At 38.6% G+C, this 23,640-nt stretch overlaps 1 protein-coding gene across 1 annotated transcript in view; it reads right to left on the bottom strand.

The window, feature by feature from the left end:
• The window catches only part of LOC121453472 (tubulin polyglutamylase complex subunit 2-like), a 59,347-nt gene that overhangs the window by 22,526 nt on the left and 13,181 nt on the right, over window positions 1–23,640 (bottom strand). Inside the window, exons 2-4 of the mRNA XM_041660277.1 lie at window positions 19,057–19,136; window positions 7,372–7,459; window positions 4,821–4,946 (exon numbers count right to left, since the gene is read on the bottom strand). Of these exons, the coding sequence (XP_041516211.1) occupies window positions 4,821–4,946; window positions 7,372–7,459; window positions 19,057–19,136 (294 nt within the window). The remainder of the gene's footprint in view (window positions 1–4,820; window positions 4,947–7,371; window positions 7,460–19,056; window positions 19,137–23,640) is intronic.

Below are 23,640 nucleotides of genomic sequence, written 5' to 3'. Positions count from 1 at the left end.
ATCAATTATTGATTGGTAGTGTGCTACAAGCCTCTGAATTTCATAAAAAAACATCATGTTAATAGCAAAGGTTTGAAGAAAGAGTTTTCAATTACATGGCAACAAGCTAAGGAGATTGTAAAGAAATGCCCTACTTGCTCTTTCTATAACCAAACGCCACTGCCTGCAGGGGCTAATCCAAAGGGCACTCAAAGGAATGAAATCTGGCAGATGGATGTGTTCCACTTTACAGAATTTGGCAAATTAAAATATGTTCATCACACCATTGACATTTATTCAGGCTTTCAGTGGGCAACTGCTTTAAGTTCAGAAAAAGCTGATTCAGTAATCACTCATTTATTAGAAGTTATGGCTATCATGGATATACCTACACAAATAAAGACAGATAATGGTCCTGCTTATGTCTCTAGGAAAATGAAACGGTTTTTTGATTATTACAATATCAAGCATGTTACAGGTATACCATACAATCCTACAGGTCAAGCAGTCATAGAAAGATCAAATTGAACTATAAAGAATATGTTGAACAAACAGAAAGGGGTGGAAAACACCCCCAGAAATAGGTTACATAATGCTTTGTTAACCTTGAATTTTCTCAACGCTAATGAGAAGGGAACAACGGCTGTAGAAAGACATTGGATAATGGAAAAGTCTACTGAACTAAATCAACCAGTTTATTTCAAGGATGTGCTGACCTCACAATGAAAGCCAAGAGATATGCTACGTTGGGGAAGGGGTTTTGCTCTTATCTCCACAGGTGAGGAAAAATTGTGGATACCATCAAAATTAATAAAAGTTCGGTTTGAAGAAGAGAAGCCACTTGGAAAAGATAAATAACAATTCTTTCATAAGGATGGCGAGCATACTGATGGTAAGAAATACAGGTAGGTTGGAGGCAGGGTTCTTTTCTTATCTCCACAGGAAAATACTCATCTTCAAAGAAATTGAGGGACCCTGAATATTTAATTACTGATGGATGGACACATTTTGTAAGTATTAATTTATATATATATATATATATGTCTTATTAAACATTTCTTTATAAATATGTAGAGCTGGTTTTGAAGTTGGACTCTGGCTCAGTCCCTCTCCAATTCCAAGCCTGTTAGTAAGAGAAAAACCCAGAGTTTCTGGAGTTTCTGTCTCATGTCAAGAGCCATGATATGGGACAGAAAGAAATATGAGTTTAGAAAACATCTTTGCTTTTCTTCATATCTATCATACTTTTCATTGAATATATTTATCATGCCTTTCATTGAATATATATATGTATGTCTATATATGTCTGTATGATTAATATTTAAGTTTTTCACAATGAACAATGAGTTTTTCCTGAAGTGACATTTGAAGTTTCCAGGAAGAAGATGGGGCCCCACAACAAAAACTCTACCTGGTTGATATGAAGTCATGATACTGATAGCGCTACTATAAGACCTGTTTTGGATACCAACTGCACAAGATGATCCCAACTTGGTTAGCTAAAATGGTGCACATCTTGTACAACATTCTGGCCAGACCTCCACAAAATACTCAGAGACTATTTGCAATTTTAAAAGACATTGATCTTGAAATTTAACCATCATTTTACTTTCACAGGAACCCCCCAGAAAGAACGTCGCCCCCATGACAGCTGGAAGTAATTCTAGAGGACGACGTCCCCTCTCCCAGTTAAGTTTAACCCTGGGTTTAGGGACATCATTTAGGGGTTAGGAGGTTGGGGGAGGAATTTTATAAGCTCAGGGATCATTTTGAAAAAAAAAGAGGGAATGATGGGATAATAGATTTATAATTGTGAGTTACTGCTTTTAGACAAATATATTGGTATCGATTCTTATATATTGATACAAAGTTAAATTATATTTACTATTGTATGCATGCATGTTTCTATCTCTGTTTAAAACATTTTTTATGTATTGACATATATTGTACTGATAAATATACATTGTATATATTTACCATATTGCAGTGTACATTTCTACCTCTGATTAAGATACTTATATAATGTTTGTGTATTGATATATATTTACCATATTGCAATGTATATTTGTACAGTGTTTATATTTGGAGGTCATTATCCTCATTTGTTACACAGTTGTTTATTGTCTTAGTCTTTAAGTTAGATAGATATTGAGAGTTATATAGATTAATAGTCATCTAAGTTTGTCATTTATAATTAGACTAATCAAGTTCTCTAGATATATAGAGATTATACTCAGTATAGATAGATAATCTTCAACCTCTTCAAAGAGCTGTAGAAAATGGCCTTTAATCTAACTCAGAGTTTCGTGATAGGGAGACACAATTGCTCCTGGCAACATGGCTCTATTCCCGAGAGAATGTTGAGCACCAAAGACACTCCACCTGGAGCCTTTCTATTTGGCAGAACTGGCCTTTGGACAAAGAAATGCCCATACCTCAACCACTGACAGAGATACAGAGCGTGCATCAATGGATAAAACAGGACTGTCATATCCTGCCAAGACAGGGTAAGATAGTTTTGGAAAGTTCCTTGCCTTTAATAATGGTATGTCAGTTATGTTAGGCCTTAGCCAAAGTTGGTTGACTCAACATTGCAAACGAGACTTTTGGGTGATTGCCCAGGTAGTCAGTTGTCTCTGTCAATTGTTGCACATTTTGGATATATCTCGTTTGTAAAGTAGTATTTATTCCCTTCTCAGATCTTTGACGGAGTTGAAGATTATATAATTGTAGTTACTCTCTACATTATTTAGACTCCTTGATATAGAATGTTTAGCAAAACTTTTGTTCTCAATATTGTTTGTTATATTTATTATTTGTTATTATTGTATATAGTTGTATTTGGTTTAGTTCTGTCTTATTTAGACAAAAAGGGGAGATGTAGGGATAAGTCCCGCCCCTTAGGGGGCATGTTCACCTCGGGCTAATGTCTGCCTATAAATTTGGCGAGCATGCTCCCAGCAGCTTCTTCTGCTTTCCTGGTCTCCGCTGGAATGGTGGTTCTGTAAGTCTATTTCGCCATTAAAGCTGTATATATATTTTTACAATCTGTCTGCATTCGTTTACGCCGTTACAAGAACTGAAGTTAAAGTTGGTTGTGAGCCTAGCATGTGGGTGCTAGGAAGCAAACCAAGGCCCCTACCAGAAAAAGTGCTCTTACCTGCTGGGCTATCTCCCTAGCCCCCAAACCAACTTACTTCCCTTGTGTGTATGACTGTATAATTTTATGTGCACCCCTTGCATGCAGGTGCCTGCAGAGAGCATTTGAATCCCTGAAACTAGCATTACAGATGCATATGTGAGCTTCCTGATGATGTGGGTGCTAGGAGCTTCAGTTCTCTGTAAGAGCATCCTTAACTACCACCGAGGCATTTCTCTAGCACCAAAACATTCTCTTTTACTAGTGTTTACTTAACATGTTTCTTTCTCACGTCCTATAGTGATACCGAAGTCTAGACTACTGTAAAATGCATACACCCAGCAGAAACCAGAAGGCTGAGTGTTTTTTATATCCATAGGTATATAGGCACTGTGGTCCCTATTCCTTGTTCAAGTCTTGTGTGAAAATATCTTCTCTAATCTGATTCATGTCTTCTAATCTCAAGGAGAGTATAACCCTAGCCTGTCTATTTAACTACTTCTTTGCCTTTTAGAGAAGACTTAACATACATGTATTAAGCCAATGTAACCAATCTCCCTATCCTTGGTGATCCTATAGCTCTCTGAGTAACAGTCTCTTTTTTTCCAGTACCCATGACTTAACCAGTCTGTCCCTTGACCATTCTGGTACTATTATTTCTTGATCAACTGGTTATGAGTAAAGCCTTACATTATTACCCTTACAAGGACTTTGGTAAACCTTCAAGGCTTAGAAACAAGTTGTTTTCCTTTTCTTAATTCCCAATTCCACTGGAAGAAATAATTCTTTACAAATCAAAATACCCTCAAGATTCCCCTGCTTTAACAATGCTCTGGTCAATGGCTTTGGAGAACATGGTTGTTCTGATAAGGGAAAAATGGTAGATTTTGCCAAGATCCTTTCCCCTACCTTGTCTTTTCTTCTTCCCCAGGAGCAGAGACTTGAAGCCCATAGGTAGAGCCTATATATATCTCAACCACAACGAAAATCAAAACACAACACTATATCCCAAGAGGCTAGTACTGCAGGAAGCCTGAAGACTGCCTATCTCAATCAGGCTACAATGGTCTGTCTAGTCTCGGATTTCTACTTCAGAAGACGGTATAACTGACTCTGTCATAGCAGTTAAACACAGTTCTGACTAAAGAACTCCTTACGTGCCATCTCTGCTCTTGGTCTCTTCCAGTTATTCGGTCTGTAAGCCATCTCATTCTCAAGTGGCAAAGTGATTAGAGCTCGGAATGGGGAGAAAAGTAGCTGTATTTAGACTTCCCTATTTCTTGAATCCTCTTATTTTAGAAAGGGTCACACTATGTAGTGGGCTGAATTCAAATGCATGATTCTCCTGCTACAGTCTCCCAAGTACTGACATTATAAGCCTGTGCTACCATGGCTGGCCTCTGAATTGAGTGAATTTTAATCCATAACACTGATTCCTGCAGTAACTACTTATTAAGTGCCTCCATTACTACATCACTGTCACTAAAATGGGTACAAGAAAAAAAAAAATAAAAGACACAACCCTAGAATTTCCTTCATGAAATTTTTGTTTGTTGATATTTGTTTTCTTCTGTTTCTATCTTATTTCCAGAAGCTATGGATGAAAAGAGTTGCAGTTTAGTGGAAGACAATTCTACAGCATGTTCCTATAGTTCTCTGAATCAAAAAAGTGAGCCAAGAGGGCTAAGTTCTAACCAGGTACCTTCGTCATCATCCTCTAGGTCTGCCAGAGTTGGTGCATTAGGAAGTGAATACAGAGAAGACTGGATGAGCTGAGTCAGTTTTGAAATACCATTAATCACCATGCTTCCCAGTGGAATGATGTGTTCTATGGGAACAAAAAGAATGACAAGTGGTAGGTTAGACAATGGTGACCATAAGTGATTTTGCTTGGCTAACCCAATAAACCCACTGAGAGTGGCTCCATGGCTGAGGAGCCTGAGAGAGGGTCACAGAAGAGGAACATTCACTATATATGCCCCACACACTAGCTTTTTATGCAAACAAATTGAGGAACTGGGCTCCCAGGATGATGAGCAGTTCTAACCATGTTTATTATGGCACCGTTGAAAAGTTTTTAATGGGATATTCACAAGGGCTAGAAAATTTACTCAGTAACTCTGAAGACTAAATGACTTAAAACATATTCTCACTCAATTCCCTTATATTAGCTAGAACTACTTCCTTTTTGTTTGTTTGTTTGTTTTTGTTTTGTGGGAGATAGGGTTTCTTTGTAGCCTTAGATGTTCTTGGTTGTCCTGGAACTCACTCTGTAGACCAAGGCGGCCTTGAACTCACATAGATCCATCTGCTTCTGCCCCCTGAGTACTGGGATTAAAGCACATGCCACCATTGCCTGGTAAGAACTAAAGTTTCCAATGGAATCGTGGCTTTATGTAATAGACACTTTTTTTTAAAAAATTATAAACCTTCATGATGGAAAATAGCTCTCCTTCCATTTGTCATTTTCCCTTGATATAGAGAACTTAGCACCCTTCTTGTTTGTTGGGTCTGGTCTTTTATGAACAGGGTATAACTAAGAAACCGCATACTACATATTGCCTTATATTATATAGAAATGAAAATGAAATTTATGCCCTGGCAATGCTGAAGCACACATAGGCAGCCTATATATGGTGATTCTGTTGAACTTGTCCATATTGGGTTTCATGGTCTAATTGATGAGGACTGCTGACCAGGTCTCTCCCTCAAGAGGGCACCAGATCTCATGACAAATGATTGTGAGCTACCATGTAGTTGCTAGGAATTGAACTTGGGACTTTTGGAAGAGCAGGCAGTGCTCTTAACCACTGAGCCATAATAGAACCCTGTTGATATAAGATGATGAATAAAGAGTGGCAAACAAAAACTCAGAAATCTAGAAGGCTAGAATGAGCAAAGGAATACAGATCATGGAATACCAGGAAAGATCACTAAAGTAAATATTAAAGGCCACCTCTACTACCTTTAATTAATTTTTATGTGTATGCAAGTGTTTGGCATATGTATGGATGCTCATGGAGGCCAGAAGAGTCACTGGGTCCCATAGAGCTGGATTTACAGGTGATTATGAGTTACATGGATGCTTAAGAACCAAACTTAGACTCTCTGGAAGAACAGTAAATGCTCTTAACCACCCAGTCATCTCTTCAGCTCTGTTGCCTTTTCTGTCACTGCATTAAGCCATTTAGTAATGGGGATAAAAAGACCGTGATTGAGAAATAAAGTAACAGAAGAAGATATTACAAGTATGAACAAGGATTTTAGTCCACTGAATAGAATGATTTTGGTAAAAGCTAATATCATACATTCATTAATAATCTAGAAAAAGTACCTCTGGCTAGGTACAAGATACAGAAGTTTTAGAAATCATCAAAAAAGTCAACTCAGATGTGCTAGCAGAAGGCAAAGATATGGAAGAGATAAGTCAGTTGTGTGGCTTCTCTGTGTAACAGAAGTCACTCCTCCTTATCAACAGCAGTGGGGAGCTATAGGTGCTTCCCTAAGCCCAAGAACATGTAGAGATGTAGCTAGAGTATAAAGAAATGAAGGCTTCTTTGAGGTCACATCTGGTAAGACTGTACCAGGCACATGCTGGGCTCCCAAAGGGTACTTCAGGACTTCCTAACTTATGAACTTTTTGAAGAATTTTCATATATATATGTAGGGTCTACCACCTTTCACATTTTACATACTATCTGATATCTCTGGCATGTAACAAGCTGGGCTTCTACATCTGCAATGCAAATGTTTAGGTATAGATACATGGCTTAGATAAAAGCCTGGACATAGGTGTTTGGTGATGTAGGCTGAGGTGATTGATGTAAAAAAAGAGAAGCCCTGGTTTGAGAGTTAGAGTCTTAAAGTTGCACAGTGGTAAGAATGACATTTGGAGCTTGGTCAGCTGTTTCAAGGAAAGTAGAAAGTACTGCTGTAGCTACAAAGTTCTCAGATGCTTTATGTTTGAGTCGGTTGGGTTCTCTATGTGGTGACTAATTATTTTCCTCTAGCAAGAAGTCTCTAAACTGGGCTTCTAGATCAGGACAACTCAGGCTCAAACACTGTAAGTGTAGGGAAAGCACTGATAGCATTGATTAGCATTGGAGGGGAGGGGATCACAGCTTCTGGATTTGACACTTGAGACCCACAAGAATAGTATAGATGAAAAGATCTTACAATTCCAAGGACCTTCAGAGCTGCTCACCTAACCTCTACCAGGAGAGTGTTCTCCAACATCAAGGAGGCTGACTTACCATCCAGCTTCACACTCCATGTCATATGAAAACCATTGGTCATCAAATAGAAGTTTCTCACATCTTCAGGCATTACACAGTTGTTTTTCTAGAATCAGAAATTGCTTGGTGTTAGGCCAGGGCTTGGAGAACAGATGAAGGCAATGTCTCAGAGTTTTGCATACAATGTTAACCATCTTCTTTATCCTCCATGTAGGAAGTTGGATAACCTATAAAATTACTAGACAGGTACTGGGCCTAGCAAACAGTTACCAGTGTGTTTCTGTGTGTGTCCGAATAAAGCAGATTAGGTCTCTGTTTTGTCATGATATGTTAGCTGGAGAGGGTGTTCAAAGGGAGTAAAAGCTAAGAGGGGACAATAGGATGTAGCAAGAGAATGTTCCAAGTAAAGTGTGACATTATCAGAGCAGATTGCCATAAACTGCAGATCCATGTACATGTATTTTGAGACAAATTATTGGACAGGAATACACCTTAAAAGTGTGCCGTGTATGTTATTTCCACAGCATTTACTAACATGAATCTATTTTGACAGTTCTTAACACAAAGATTACAATAGGATATACAAAAGTATTTCATATGGATAAAAAACGTCACCCAAACTGGAGGTGTGGATAATAAAGGAACAGCTTAGTGTTTTTTTCGGGCAGTAATAGGAGCAAGCCTTAAAATCTAACTCACTTACATCTATGTACAGGCCTGATTAGTCTTCTCTACTTAACCCAAATCCCTGAATTGCAGAGAGAGGTTAAGTTCTTCAGGTTCTTTCTGGAATCTTTTCCAGTAATTTCTGACATGGTTATGGAGGCAAAAAGACAATACAGTAGCAACTTCAAGCATCTGGCTTTGTGGATCCTTATAAGGTGTGATACCGACCACTATGTACATCCTTCACTTTGGGTCATACTGTCAGTCCTAAATACTAAGTGTGGTGTTCTGCAGCAGGACAATCTGGGTTCATTTTCCAACTCAGCCATTAGTTGAGTGACCTTGGGCACTATCGTTTAAATGGCTAATCTAGGTTTAAGAATACACTCTAAGGTGAAATCAACAGAACACTTGAGGTGGGGAAGGCACAACCTGATAGAAAAAAAGAAGACTGAGAAGTTATGGTAACATCTTCAAGATTGTATGCGAAAACTTAGGCCTACAGGTGATTTTAAGCAGCATCTGTCAGTTATAAAATGAACAGCAGTGTTCATTGAAGTGAATTAAGTTTCTAAATTTCCTCTCTGTTTCTTGTTGTTTGTTATGTGTGTGTGTGTGTTTATTTTTTAAACCAAATACTTCCCAATCACACTTACGAGATTCTAAGGTTTTATTTCCTACTTAGTATATTAGCTTGAGCAGGGCTTGATTTTAGTGTCTTCTGTTCATTCTTGAGACTTTCAATAGGACACCTGCAGTTATGAATTGTTAAGATTCTAACTTCTGAGAGAGTCAGCAGAAAAGAGCTACTAGAAGAAAAAAAGTTATCATCAATACCACGGAGCTACAAACCCTTGTGACTTACAAAATAGTGACTTTTGCAAGATATACTGGTATAATAGTGGCACAAATGTTATGGAAGTAACCTTTTGATTTGATTTAATGAGATGGAGTCTGTACCTCATGTTGCTAAGATGACCAAGAACCCAAGTCTAGACAGGTTATGGACCTAAAGGAATACCCACTACTTATTCTGCTAAAGGAACATAGTATGCATATGACTCCTAATGGCACACAACTATACCCATAGATCAGTGCCTTGCTCAATCCATATCAGAGAAGCTTCCTCTTGCAGCTTGATAATGGGAATTATCAGAGACCACAACTGGACAATGTGCAAGGAGGGAGAGACAAGAGACTTTGCAGCACTCAGTCTTAGAGGGAATATCTTCATCAGCCTCCCACCCCCATCCAAGGCTCAGAGAACTATGAAGAATAGGAGTCAAAAAAATTGTATGAACCAGAGGTGATGGATTACTCCAAGGAAATAGTGTCTTCTAGATACAATAGGACTGAAGAACTCATCGAGACTGTACTAGCACGCATAAGACCTGCTCAGGTTCAAGCTAGACAGTGTCTGGGAACTCAGAAGGGAAAGTAGACACAGGGTCCTATTTCTAGCCAAGGAGCCATCTGTAATTGATACTGGCTAACAAAGGGAAAATCAGTGTTCACAAGTGGAATCTCACAAGGTACATTAATCACACTCTAGGGTAGGCCCTGAGCACAGGAGTAGTTAGCCAACACAAAACAAACTCAATAGGATCTTTGTAGACTTTTTGTTTCATTACATTTTGCCTTGGCATTTTTTTGTCTTATCAGTCTTTTGATTGTTTTGATTTTCATTTTTGTAGGGTTTCTGCTTCTTACTTTGTTTTGTTTTTTGAAACAGACAGAAAAAGGAAAAGAATGTGAAGTTGGGTGGGTAGATAGGTAAGTAGAATCTGGGACGAATTGGGGAAGGAGAAAAACATGAACAAAATCTATTGTGGGAAAAGAAATTTTTCAATTAAAAAAATGATTACTTCTGTAGCTCTAAGAGGCTAAGACCTACTTACAGATTTTGGCTGCTGGTGCCATCTACTGACAGAGAAACACAAACTTGAGACTTCTAGCCTTTTTTATTTTGGACCAGCAGAAAAACCAGGATGGTAGGGGCATAGTTTATATATACACATTTATACATACATATAGTTTATATATACATATTTATACATGTATAAACACACACATACATAGCATATAATATATACACACATGTAACACACATATGTGATATATGTGTATACATGTATGTAAGATATATTTATACACATATGTATACCATACATATAGCGCATAAAAATGCATATACATATATTTGCGCACACACACGCTTGCCTGTGCCTTGCTCTGTAGCTCAGGTGGCCCTCCACCTCTTGATTCCTCTGCTTCAGCTTTCAGAATCGCTGGGATTGCAGAGTGCACCACTATGCTCAGCTCTTCCAGCTATTCTTAATAAACAGTTTATGCGATACCTGCAGAAAGGGCTAGTAGAATTCCAGTAGTACTAATTACTCATTTGCTGATGTAATATATTTGTCTCACCAAGAAAGACATTACTTTATACAAGCAGTGTGTATGTGTGTGTGGGGGGGGGGAGAGAGAAGAGAGAGAGAGAGAGAGAGAGAGAGAGAGAGAGAGAGAGAACGCATAGTATAAACCTATATGTCCATGGATGCTAGAGGCTAACCTTGGGTGTCATTCTTCAGGTGCTGTCTACCTTTTTGCTTTTTGATACAAGGACTCTCACTGAATTAGTGTTACAAGTGCATCCACCACACTTGGCTCCTCCCACCCCCATGGGTTCTGGTATCAAATATAGGCCCTCATGCTGTGTCAGTACTTTACTAAATGAGCTAAATTTTTTAAAAGAATTAGTCAAAATTCACAAATCAGAGTAAACTATCAAAATAAAATATTTCAAGTACTCACCTCAGCATATAAATTGTGAAGTAAACCAAATTTCATGAAACACACTAAATATTCACTATTCTTCTAACAGTGACTGGTGGGTCCTTGCCTGGCCTTTAAGGTAGCTTTGCTACAGGTCTTTCTGTCCCAGGCACCCATGGTCCTGACAGGGCCTCCTGTCACAGTGAGCTCTATTTAGTGAAGTTTTCAGGGTACTATATTTAGGTGGGTTATCTGCCCTGGCCAATGACTCACTTGCTGATATTTTATTTTCTCTTTCAGCCAATATAAAGTTGGCTTTTCCTGGGGTGGGGAGAACAGCCTACCTACTTCAGAGGGCATCTTCCCACAACAAATACATACTCACTCTTTCCTTTTGCTCCCCACCTTTGGTGGCAGAAGATGGGAAGGAACAAGAAAGAAGATAATGGACAGGAAGTGAATGAAAAGGGGACATAGTGAAGATTGGAGGGAGGAGCTAAAGAGAAAGTCAGGAATAACCCTGCAGACCAGCAACGTGGAAATCATGTATTCCAGCGCAAGGTAGGGTTCTGTAACACAGCTCTCCACTTTCAATGCTTTCTCCTCTAACCACAAATTTCTTTAAACTACACTAAAAATGGAACCCACTAGAAACTCTACTATTACACAATCCGTTTTAGGAACTGAATTTCTAGAAACTCTTCATCGGAATTGTCTATACCTCAAGGTAGGGGAGGAGCTGCTCACTGTCTCTTGTCACCTGCCTACTTCTACACAATCTTGTATGCTACTCTTCCCTCTACCATTGAGGTACTTTATCTGGGAAGGGCATAGGACAGAAGATACAAAGGGGCAGGGAGGGGTATTAATTTTGAAACAGGTACTTGTCTTTGCTAAGCTGACAATCTTGAGTTCCTGTTGCAAATACAGCCAAATAAAAGGTTTCTCATGAAGCCCACCAATAAGGTACATGAAAATAATACTGGCACTCTGAAGCAATGAGTACAAATTTATCTACTTAAAGTCTTCTTCGAGAGGACGTTCTATAGTGGAGGAAAAACCTGGGTCGTGGCGTGATGGTATGAAATTCCTAGGACAATTCTCAAAAGCATCTTCAAAGTTCTTCCTCGAAAAAGGCAGAGGAGGTGGTTTATTGAAACCTTTTTGGTGAGTATGGTCTAAGAGTCTCTAAGAGTCTGGAGCCAAAGATAAAGTGCTGAAGACTCTTCTGTACACACAATTAAAAACAATTCTAAAATTTGTCTTATCTAGGGGTCAATACTTGCATTGCTGAGGCTCTGATAAAACTCAGCTAAGATAACCTTCAGGTCAATAATGCCCAGTTAAGGCTTACCCAATTAAGATTCTGAAGCACGATTGTCAGGGAGGTCTTTGCAAAGGCAGCAACCTGGTTTCAGAGCTCTTGGTGCTATTTTAGGACTCTGCATAAACAGCCAGGCTATAATGTCATAGTCTTATAGTCTCTTGAGTTGTTTTATCTAATTCATTCATTAATCCATCATTTAATAAGTATCTATTATGACATTACTATAGGTTGGGCACTAGAAACTGTGAATGAGCCAAGAGGAGGCTGGGTTATACATGGACTGCTAATGCAAACCCACCTTCCTCTTCATCCTTGACAGAACACTCTCTTAACTAAAGAGCACTGTATCCTATTAAACACTTGCTTTTTAAGACTTCTGCAATCCAGGCTGCAGACTGATGTAAACACAGTTCAAAGAGGAGGTTTTTGAGCGATCTTTCACTTTTCTGGTCAAAAGTGGCAGACATGGAATCAGCTTTTTTTCCTGTCTTGAGCTCTAGGTGACAGGGGTAAGTCTAGCAGTCATTTAGCTAGCACAAACGAAAAGGGCACAAGAATTTCAGAAACAGTGGCTTAATACTGTCTGATGAAGCAACTCAAACTGCCCATCACAAGACTTCTTACATAAAAACAATACTCTTTGTCTAAGCTATTGCTAGAATTATACAGAGAAAAATGAACAACATGTGGGGATCTTTGATGGACAAAGAAGACCAGGAAGGGTCCTGAGGAGGAGGGGAGGTCAGAAGATAGTGGCGCTTTAGCATCCAAAAGATTTATGGGTAGCAAATTGGCCTGGAAAACTACCTTTAAATGGAGACACAAACAAATGAACAAACAGAAAACACCAATAGCAGCTATCCCACTGGGTATCTGAGGAAGAGTAGAGATGCTGAAGAGCTCAGGAAAATGTAATGGCCTTCTTGGAGGAAACTAAGAACACATCTACCATTCCATCTCTAGATCAACCTAAATGGACTGATTGGATAAGAACAGAGTAGTAAGAAGAGGCTCATAATAAATCTTACTCATACCCCAGAAACCAAGGTATCTGCTGCTAAAACAGTTTAGATCCTAAGCTCAGTTTGGAGAGTTCCCTGAGTACCATATGCCATCACATCACAGCGATACCCAGAGAAAGATTACTGCACAAACTCTGCTCTCATCCATTCAGCCTCCTATTGAATAGCAATACCATGGGACCTTTCCCACCAAGGGTACCAGGAAATAGCTAGGAAGCTGTCCCAGCAGCTTAGGAGACTTTAATTGTTGACTCTTAGCTCCCAAAATAGCTTGGCAGCCACCTTGAGAAGTTCAACCTACAAATGCCTTGGGAAGCAAACAGGTGGTTCCACTCATCTGGGAATTCAAGGCTGGTGGTAGGGATGATTGAGCAGCATTCTTTGAGTGGCTTGGCTCAGTGAAGCCCAGGCAAAAACCACAGTTATTTTTCAACAGACAAGAGGCAGCTGAACACCTCGACCTTAGAAACTTGGCCTGCTGATGCCTTGAAAAATGAAGGCGACGCCCTGCTCATCACCCTTGTTCCTGGGAAACAGCTGGGAAGCCTGTCTGCAGAAGCTGGCACCAGATAACCTGCAGACAATACCTCTGGAGCTCTTGGACACTGGCAAGTAGTTGGTCTGAGCCCAATGGATGTTCTAGTGAACAAGAATCTCTCATACTAACAGTGTATTCCACTGTTGGGCATGCTGTGATAGTACCCCACACAATGTGACCTATAAAAATCGACAGGTACCCCACACCTAGCTTGGTGCATCATGTCCAGAGCTGTAGTAAACCTGCTGCATCTAAAAGACCTGTATTTCAGGTGTTGTGAGAATTTGGCAACTACTGCAGCAGAGATCAGGGAATTACCTGCAGATATCACCAGCTTTGATTACTGCTGAAGAAATCACATAGAAACTGAAGTGTCAACGTGTAGTCAAACTCAATGTAGCATATTTAGCCAACATTCTAGAACAGAACTATAAAAATTTTTATTGTAAAAATCATTCTATAAAAATTAGGGTAAGCAACTGACTTACCAGATGCAGAACAAAACAAAAACTCTAGAAAAAAAGCCACAAAAAACACATGAAAAAATGAGACAAGAAACATGAAATGAAGCAAAGCAAAGTAAAATAGCTCTAAAGAACACAATGTTCTAGCAATAGATCCCAAAGAAAAGAAAAGAAAAGCAATTTACTACTTAAGAAAGAAGTCAGCTGCATGGTTTTAAAGGGAAAAATTTTAAGATGTAAGATAAGAATGAACAAAGAAATAAATATTATAAGAAGGCAGCAAACAGGAATTCTGAAGCTAACGAGCTAAATAATAATACAGTAAGAGTCTCACCAGCAGAATAGATCAAGCAGAAGGAAGATTTTCAAGAATTATTAAAAAAGCTTTCCAAATGCACAGGCCACCATCAAGACTGAAAACTATTATGAGAATTCAGAAGAAGGGAGAAGCAAAGAAAATGTATGCAAGAAAGTAATTGCTGAAAATAATTGGCAATTGGAAAAAAATACCAAATTTTGGTACAGATACTCATAATTCAGTCTGGGAAGCTCAAGGTCTTGGTGAAGAGACTAATATCCCCAGTCTAGGAAGTTTGAAGGCTGAAATAATGCAGTGGTTCTCAGCCTTCCTAAGGCTGTGGCCCTTTAATACAATTCTTCATGTTGTGGTGACTCCCAACCATAAAATTATTTCATTGCTACTTCGTAACTATAATTTTTCTACTGCTATGAATCATAATATAAATATTTTTGGAGACAGAGGTTTGCCAAAAGGGTTGAGATCCACAGGTTGAGATCCGCTGTCCTAATGTATTCCAACAAGGAAAGAAAAGTGAATCACATGGTACAAGAAAACTATCTAAAGTATAAAAGTAATTTAAGAACAGAAACATTTTTATCGAACTAGTGAAGTACCTAGATTAGTAAAACATACATCTGGATATGTATGCTAGAGTGTTCCTAGTCAGCATTACCAGGCAGGAGACCCATCCTAAATGTGTGTGCGTGTGGGCAGTATCCCATAACACAAGGTCCTGGTGGAGTACAAAGCAGGAAAGGAGAATCCCAACAGCACCAGCAATTCTCTTTTTGTTTCCTGGCCACCATGATAGAAGCTGCTCTGCTTTGCCATACCCTGCCTGCCATGATTGATTAAAACCTCCACAATTGTAAGACAGACTTGATTTGTTTCTCTACCTTAAACTAAAGTAAAACAGAAGAGCTTAACAGCATACTTCTTTAAATGTTTCTAATTGGAAGTCTTAGATCACTGGGAGCATGTCCTTAAAGGGGATAATGGAATTTCAGCCTCTCCCTTTCCCTCCTCTGTCTTTCAGTTGCTATGAAGTAAACAGGTTTCTTTACTACACACTCCAGCCAGGATATACTATCTTTACAAAGGCCCAAAAGCAAACAGCTAAGAAACTATAGATTGAAATCTCCAAAACCATGCGTCAAAACAAACTTTTCCTCTTTTCAAATTGATTTATTTCATATATTCATTATAGTAATGGAAAACTGAACACTATGACATACAAAAAGAAATCAAAAGTGAATAGGAGTAGCTTGTTAACTTGTATCAGATAAAATAGACTTTAAGTCAGAAACTGTACAAAGAGATGAAGGTCACTATATAAAAAAATGGATCAATTCAACAAAAGGAAGCATATAAATATATATGCATATGTGAGTGTGTATGTATGTATGTATCTTAGGGTTTCTATTGCTGTGAAAAGACACCATGACCATGGCAACTCTTACAAAGGACAACATTTAATTGAGGTGTCAGCTTACAGTTCAGAGGTTCAGTCCATTTTAATCATGGGCAGTGTGCAGGCAGACATGGTACTGGCTCTATCTTGATTGGAAGTTACTATGACACCAAGCAAAGCTTAAGCAAAAACTACCACAAAGTCTGTCCCCAACAGATACTTCTTCCAACAAGACCATATCTACTGCACCAATGCCAACCTCCTAATAGTGCTATTCCCTTTTGGATTATGGGGGCCAATTACATTCAAACTACCATAATACATAATACCAAATATTTAATAAAGACACTTACTCTAACAGAGGAACAGATTCTAAACTAACAATAGCCAGGCACTGAAGCAATTTTATTAACAGATGATTTTTACCAGTGGACAAATCATAACAATCAAGAAAAAAAATCAGAGTTAAACTATACTTCAGACCTTATGGACATAACACACATCTATAGTTCATTTCAACAAAAAAATGCAGAATAACATTCTTTTTATTAGCACATGGAACATTCTATAAGGAAATTATGATAAACTGTAAAACAAGTCTCATGAAATTTAAAGAAAATTTTGACCACAATGGAAATCAGTAAGAAGGACTTAAGAAAATACAAATATATCAGTTAAACAACATTCTCTTCAGAGAAAATCGAATGAATAAAGAAATCAAAGTGAAATGTAAATATTTCCTAAAACAAGAGTGTCTCAGCTAAGCACTGAGCTGAGCTCCCAGGGTCCAATCGAAGGGATGGAGGAGCAATAATATGACCAAAGGGGTCAAGTCCATGATGGGGAAACCCACAGAAACAATTGACCTTAGTGAGTGGCAGTATACTGACTCCGGACTGACAACTGGAAAACCTGCATAGGACTGAACTAAGCCCTCTGAATATGGGTGACAGTTGTGTGGCCTGGGCAGTTCATGGGGCCACTGGCAGTAGGACCAGGATTTTCCCCTAGTGCATAAACAGGCTTTCTGGAACCCATTCCCTGTGGAGGGATACCTTGCTCAGCCTAGATATAGGGGTGAGGACCTTGGTCCTGCCTCAAAGTGATGTGACAGACTTTGTTGACTTCCCATGGGAGACCTCTGACAAGTGGATGAGGGGTGAGGTGGGGAGAAGGTAGGGGGAGTACAAGGAGGGTAACTGGGATTGGTATGTGAAATAAAAAGATTGTTTTAAACAAATTTAAAAAAGGATTACAAAAGGCGAAAAATAAACAAACAAACAAACAACAAAAAAAAAAAAACCAAGGGTGTCTTAATTGGGTTTCTATTACTGTGAAGAGATACCATGACCATAGCAACTGTTAGAAATATTTCCTTGTGGTAGCCCACTTACAGTTCAGAGGTTTGCCCATTATCATCATGACAGGGAGTATGGCGGCATGCAGGCAGACATGTTGCTAGAGAAGGAGCTGAGAGTGCTTACATCTTGACTCACTGGCAACAGGAAGTGGTCTGTGACACTGGGTAGTATCTTGTGCCCACTACCACAGTGACACAATTCCTCTAACAAGACCACACCTCCTAATAGCACCACTTCCTTTGGGTGCCATTTTTTTCCAATCAACCACAAAGGATAACATAAAACTTGAAGTATATTACTAAAAAAATTTACAAGGTATAACAAAAGCAGTACTAAGAGAGACATTTATATCAGTCAGTGCTTATAAACACATACAGAAAAGACTTCAAATACAGACTCTAATAATAAAACAAAGGAATGAGAAAAATAAGAATAAAGCTGAATTGCTAAACAAAAAATTAGAACCAGGAGGACACATAAAGCATGAATAGACCAATAATGAGTAAGAATAGAGCAGTAATAAAGTCTCCCAATAGAGAAAACTCAGAACTGTATGGCTTTATTGCAGACTTTACCATATATTTAAGAAAACTATTTTTATTTCTTCTCAAAGTATTCCAACATATTGAAAAGAGGCAACCCTTTCAAATTCATTTACAAAGCCAGCATTACCCTGACACTAACTTAGACAAGGAGACAATATGACAGAAAGGCTGCAGAGAGTTAGTGAATAATTGGGGGATGGAAAAAAGGACACTTGTTTAGACCAGGGCTTGGAAAACTGTAGCACAAGGTCCTCTGCACCAAAATTATTCAACAAGTCACGGACTTGTATATTGTTGGTTGCTTTCAATGTTTGTTCCCACAGCAAAAATGAGTTACTGTGACAACTGAGATGCCAGAGAGCCTAAACTATTTGTTCCTTGAACAGAAAATACTTCCTGAATCTTGACTTTGACACATTTTCTACATGCTTTGCATGCAAAGGAGAGATGACCAAGCAGCTAGAAGGAGAAATATACTGAAGATTTCACTTTGTCTTATTTAGATGTTAAAGAGATGAACAAGCCCCTATAAGGAAGTTATCAGTGTACCACAGAGGGAGAAATGAAGCACTAACTGGAAGAGTAAGAGCTTGGGGGGCTGAAGAGGACTGTCACTTGTCACTTGGTAAACGTTTACAATATATGTACAGCAAGAGTGTGTGAAGGACTTATCTGCAAGAAAACTTAGAATCTATGGCCATGATCTATATAAGGCTGAAAAGAAAGGTATTTTGCCAAATTGTTGGGTCTCTGTGCGCCGCAGTTTCATCATCACTATACTGCACTGGAGAGTCTAACCCAAGAACTGTCAGGGACTCTGTAACTATGCAATGTCACTACGATGCTTAATAATATTGTGGTTCTCTTGGCCCCGGGATGTTGTGAAAATTCAAAGGCAGATTCTTTCATTATATACAAACCATGAAAAGTCCAGATAATGAAAAGCATTTAGGTCTGAAAAACTTGCAGAGGGAAGCTGGGAAGCATCAGCCACACAGATATGTTAGTGGTTTCTGCAACACTTACCCATTTTCTGTCTAGCATGACGCATACTAATAGGCACCTTTCTCTTCCACAGCTGAACTTGTAGTTTGTTGTGTATATATACAACCTAAACATCCATTGCTTTCATAGATCCCCAGGGTCCGAGAAAACACTTTGTTGGGAAAGTGGAATGGAATAGAAGCTGTGATCTGACATGATAATAAGTTTCTTGCTTGAATTATTCCTTTCCAGGGGCATTTAAATTGACCTCTCTTTGTTGAAAGATGAAGATTCTACACAGAAACTTACTTGTTCCCATGAAGAAATCATATGACGTTCAGCAGGTTGCTTTTCTATTATGCTTATTTCTGTCACACCTGGGGAAGATTCTGGAAGAAGAAAAAATATGGTATAAAGTTGTAGTTGGCCTGCTCACACATTCTGTACTTTAGGTTGGTTACATGTTGATTACTACTCTATGGCCGTCAAATCCTTCTGATGAGCATTTATATCCCCTATGAGCAAAGTAAAGGACTGGCTGATCCCTCAAAGCCCCAGTACCATCACCTGTAGGACCCAGCATACCCCAAAGAAAGACCACAACTAAACTGTCTCTACCCTTTACATTTATCTAGTTGAATAACATACAGAGATTCTAAACTTTCAGTGATTACACACTGGATCTCTTGGTATATACACAGTTAAAAGGAATAAGGAATAACACCTCTTTAAGTTTCTAGAAGAAATACAATTTATCCAGGCACAGTGATACAGTACTTTAATCCAGCACTCAGGAATCAGAGGCAAGCAGGCAGGTATCTGTGAGATTGAGGCCAATATGGTCTACATATAGCAAGTTCCAAGACAGCCAAGACAACCCTGACTTTAAAAAAAAAAAGGACTTGGTTTAATTTTCTTCTAAATAAAATTTGTCTACTGGACATGTTATTCTACTTGATGGAGTTCAGAATTTAAAAGCTAGACTAGGCTAGGCTAGGCATGGTGGTACCAAACTTTATTGAAGTACTTGCCAGAACAAGGGAGCTAGATCTAACAGAAGTCAAGGCTATACTGTAGTAGTGAGTTTCAGGTAAGTCCAAGCTGCAAATAATGCCTAAACAAACAAACAAATTCAAAGCTGGGGTTGGGGAGATGGCACAATGAGCAAAGACTGCTATGCAGTTTTGATGTGTGGTGTGGGAGGTCCTTCTGTCTATGATGTGTTGCTTTTATTGAATAAAGAATACTGCTTTGGGCCTATAGCAGAGCTATAGGGGAACAGAGCTAGGTGGGGGAAAACTGGATGGAATGCTGGGAGAAGAAAGGTGGAGAGGGAGATGGAGGCCATGGAGCTGCCTCCAGAGTTAGACACTGGAACTTTAGCCCGTAAGCCACAGCCACGTGGTGATACACAGATTAATGGAGATGGGTTAAATTAATATGTAAGAGTTAGCCAATAAGAAGTTAGAGCTAATGGACCAAGCAGTGATTTAATTAATAGTTTTTGTGTGATTATTTCGGTTCTGGGTGGCCGGGACAAACAAACATCTCCTCCCATACATATGTAGAGGATATGAATCCTCGTTCATAAAATAAAGAACAAGACCACTACCAGCCAACTATCAGGAAGATAAAAAGAAATGGTTTCACAGTGCCCTGTTAACATCCTTAATTTCAGGTTCTAGGCTTCTAGAATTCTGAGAGAGTAAACAGCTACCATTCAAAGCCACTCAGTCTATGGTACTTTTTACAGCAGACCTAGTAACTAATGGAAAGTCTACCTACTTTCTGCGATACTGCATGCATCATTCTCACTGCCGTCACCCTTACATCATGGCTACTGCAAACCATGATAAAAAATCACACCCACAAACCCTCTTCTTGTTCTGATCTGTTCTTGGCATGCTACAAATCTTGTTCGACACGTTTGGTTGGCAAAATATGGGTTTTAATATATTTTTGTTTGATTTTATCTTTCATTGTCTGAACCTTTACTCCAGTATCAGTTTTTTCATTGCCTTTATGTCTCTAATCACCCCCAAACTAAATCTTTACTCATATTCAATTATGTTGTAGCTGCTTTCTGATACACATATACAAGTGTGTCCATGCTTCTGTTTACATATATTTCATGTTCTACCTCCACCATAAAACCACTTTAGATTACTCTGGTTTGCACTGATCTCTAATTTTCCTGATATAATTTCCCATACTATATATGGTAAATACTATATATTTATATTTAATGATATGATATTTTGAGCTATAAACTATTTTGAGCTATGTTTTTTAATATGAGGTCTAAGCATCATATCAAAAAATGTAATAAAATGAGTTTTTTATTTGTTCATATATGTGTGGATGATATACATGTGAATGTGCAGCTCAAAGTTGACAATAGTCTTCCTTGATCACTTTCCGAAACCTTCCTATAGAAGCATAAAATTTTCTATTTTTACTCAATGTTCTAAGATACTGAAAGCATGGTACTAAAGACAGAAACCATGAGTGAGTCATTCTCCATCCTGGGATGCAGGGATGGAAGGTGCTGTCTTCCTTCAGTGGGAGCTGAATAGCGATGTTTGCTTACTTAGAAATGGGCTAGTCTGGTGTCTACAGCTACAAGAGGACACATACAATCACCCAGTGTTTCAGCTCCCTGCAGTCACTCATTCTAAAATTGGGTGGTATCAGTTCCTTTTTTCTAACACCATTTCTCCACTGTAAGGTAGTCTTATTTCCAGCTCCTTGAATTTGTGGTTGTTTTGTAACTGTCTCAACCATTAAAATCAATTATGACACACTATGGCAGTTTTGAACTTAAACTTTAAGTCAACAGAAAGTTTCCTTTTCCTTTCTTTCAATCTGGAGCCAACACACAATAAACCCAAGCTAGTCTCTGGAAACAGAAGCCATAAAGAACATTGTGGGACAGCGGTCACGTGAATGCAGATGCCATTAGGTAATTAGAGTTGCTATTTAATTGCAAACATTTGAGAGGCCCCAAATGAGAAGTATCTCAGTTAAACCTCAGTCACTGCTGGACCTAGAAGAGCATTCACTAATTTGCTTCAAATTACTGTGTATTTGGAGTAGATCAGCAATAGATAAGTGGAATACACTTCAATAGTCAATGATTCAAGATTTAATTAGGATCTGCTATGGCCTCAACTTGGGAAAATTACTATTAGGTAATAAAAATTTAGGTAAGGAACACTGTTTGAAGAAAAACTGCTAGTTAGATACACAACACAAATGTTTAAAACCACAAAAGCCTCAAGATAACGCATAATTATGTTAAACTTGGTAAAAATGACCCTGAGTACCATAATAGTTAGAGGCAGGAGGTCTATGAAGACTGAACACATTAAAGATGTCAAAAATAATGTCCAGTTGATCTGGATCTTGTAGAATGATGTGGCAATTTCTGCATTCTGGTCCAATGGAGACCTACTTTGTTCCTTCCAAGTTTGTATTCTTGTGCTTTAGAGACTGATCAGCTAATGACTACAATTTTCAGAATCCAATAAAACTAAAGTCCACCAGGTGAAGTCAATTCCTCTATAGAAACCTACTCTTATAAAATCTGGACAAGTAATTAGTAGGTGAGACAGCAGGCAAATAGACAAACTCGGTTTTCTTGGAAACATAATTTGATTTCAAGGAGTCACTATAGTGGTGATAGCAGTAGCAAGAGTGACATAATTTCTTTCCCGCCAGCTTCATTACACTAATTATAGCTATTTCCTATTCAATATCTCCTTTAAACAGTAGGTTTTTCACTTTACCTTTCCTAAAGATTTCGTAGGTCCATGCCCCTTAGTTGATCCTTGAATAAATTGTAATTTTAGCTTTAATCTAGCTACACTACGTTCTATCATTTGCAATTAAGAATCTTAAAAAGTATTAATAGTTTGAGGGTTCAGAAAAGATGACTTGCTCAGAACTGAGATATACTTACAGGTGATGTAGGTAGGCTACATTCTGTCTATGTGTTACTTTCATTGGTCAAATAAAGAGACTGCCTTGGCCTCTGTTAGGACAGCAGCTTAGATAGGCAGAGAAGACAGAATAGAATGCTGGGAAGAAGGCAATGAGGCAGTCGCCATGAAGCTTGGGCCCAAGATGGATACAGGTTAGAATCTTCCCAGTAAGCCACCAACTCGTGGTGCTACACAGATTATTAGAAATGAGTTAACCAAGATGTGAGAATTCGCCAGTAAGAGGTTAGAGCTAATGGGCCAGGCAGTGTTTAAATGAATACAATTTGTATGTTGTTATTTCAGGTGTAAAGCTAGCCGTGCGGGAGCCAGGTGGGACGAAAAGCTCATCTCATCACTACATACAGGTCTGAAAGATGTCGTTTAAATGACAAGAATTGTGGCCAACGAACAAACAACTCTGGAAGGCTTTGTAATACAAGAAATGACAACACAGTCTGTAAGAGCCAGAGGAAGAAGATAAAGACAATCTTTAGTTAGATAAGAATATCAAAAAAGTCATTATATAAACTAAAGTCAGTTAGGCAAGAGTATATTTGAATCCAGGAACAAAGTAATGTCCCCATTAGAGGATGGGGATAGACAGTACAGGTGTAGAGGTGGTTGGACAACATAGAAAATTAGTTAACAAAGAAAGCTCAAACTAAAGTTAGTAATATCACAGGAAGACCAGCTTGTGAGTCTGGTCAATGGGAACTCCTCCATCCCTGCCACACACACTTTTTAATATTTATAAAGCTACTGTGCTCATATGTGGCACTGAACCACTAACATGTTATTCTTTTGGGAATCTGAAATCTTGATAGATGTGATCAATTGCTTTTCCTATAAGACTAGACCCCATTACATCACTGGAATTTTGTCTTTCTCTGTGTGTACTTGTACACACACT

Source organism: Microtus oregoni, unplaced genomic scaffold (genome assembly GCF_018167655.1).
Source record: "Microtus oregoni isolate MIOR12 unplaced genomic scaffold, Mior012 000011F_ref0000422, whole genome shotgun sequence".
Taxonomy (NCBI): domain Eukaryota; kingdom Metazoa; phylum Chordata; class Mammalia; order Rodentia; family Cricetidae; genus Microtus; species Microtus oregoni.
The sequence above is the reverse complement of the archived record's forward strand: the minus strand, read 5'-3'. Positions and strand labels throughout refer to the sequence as shown.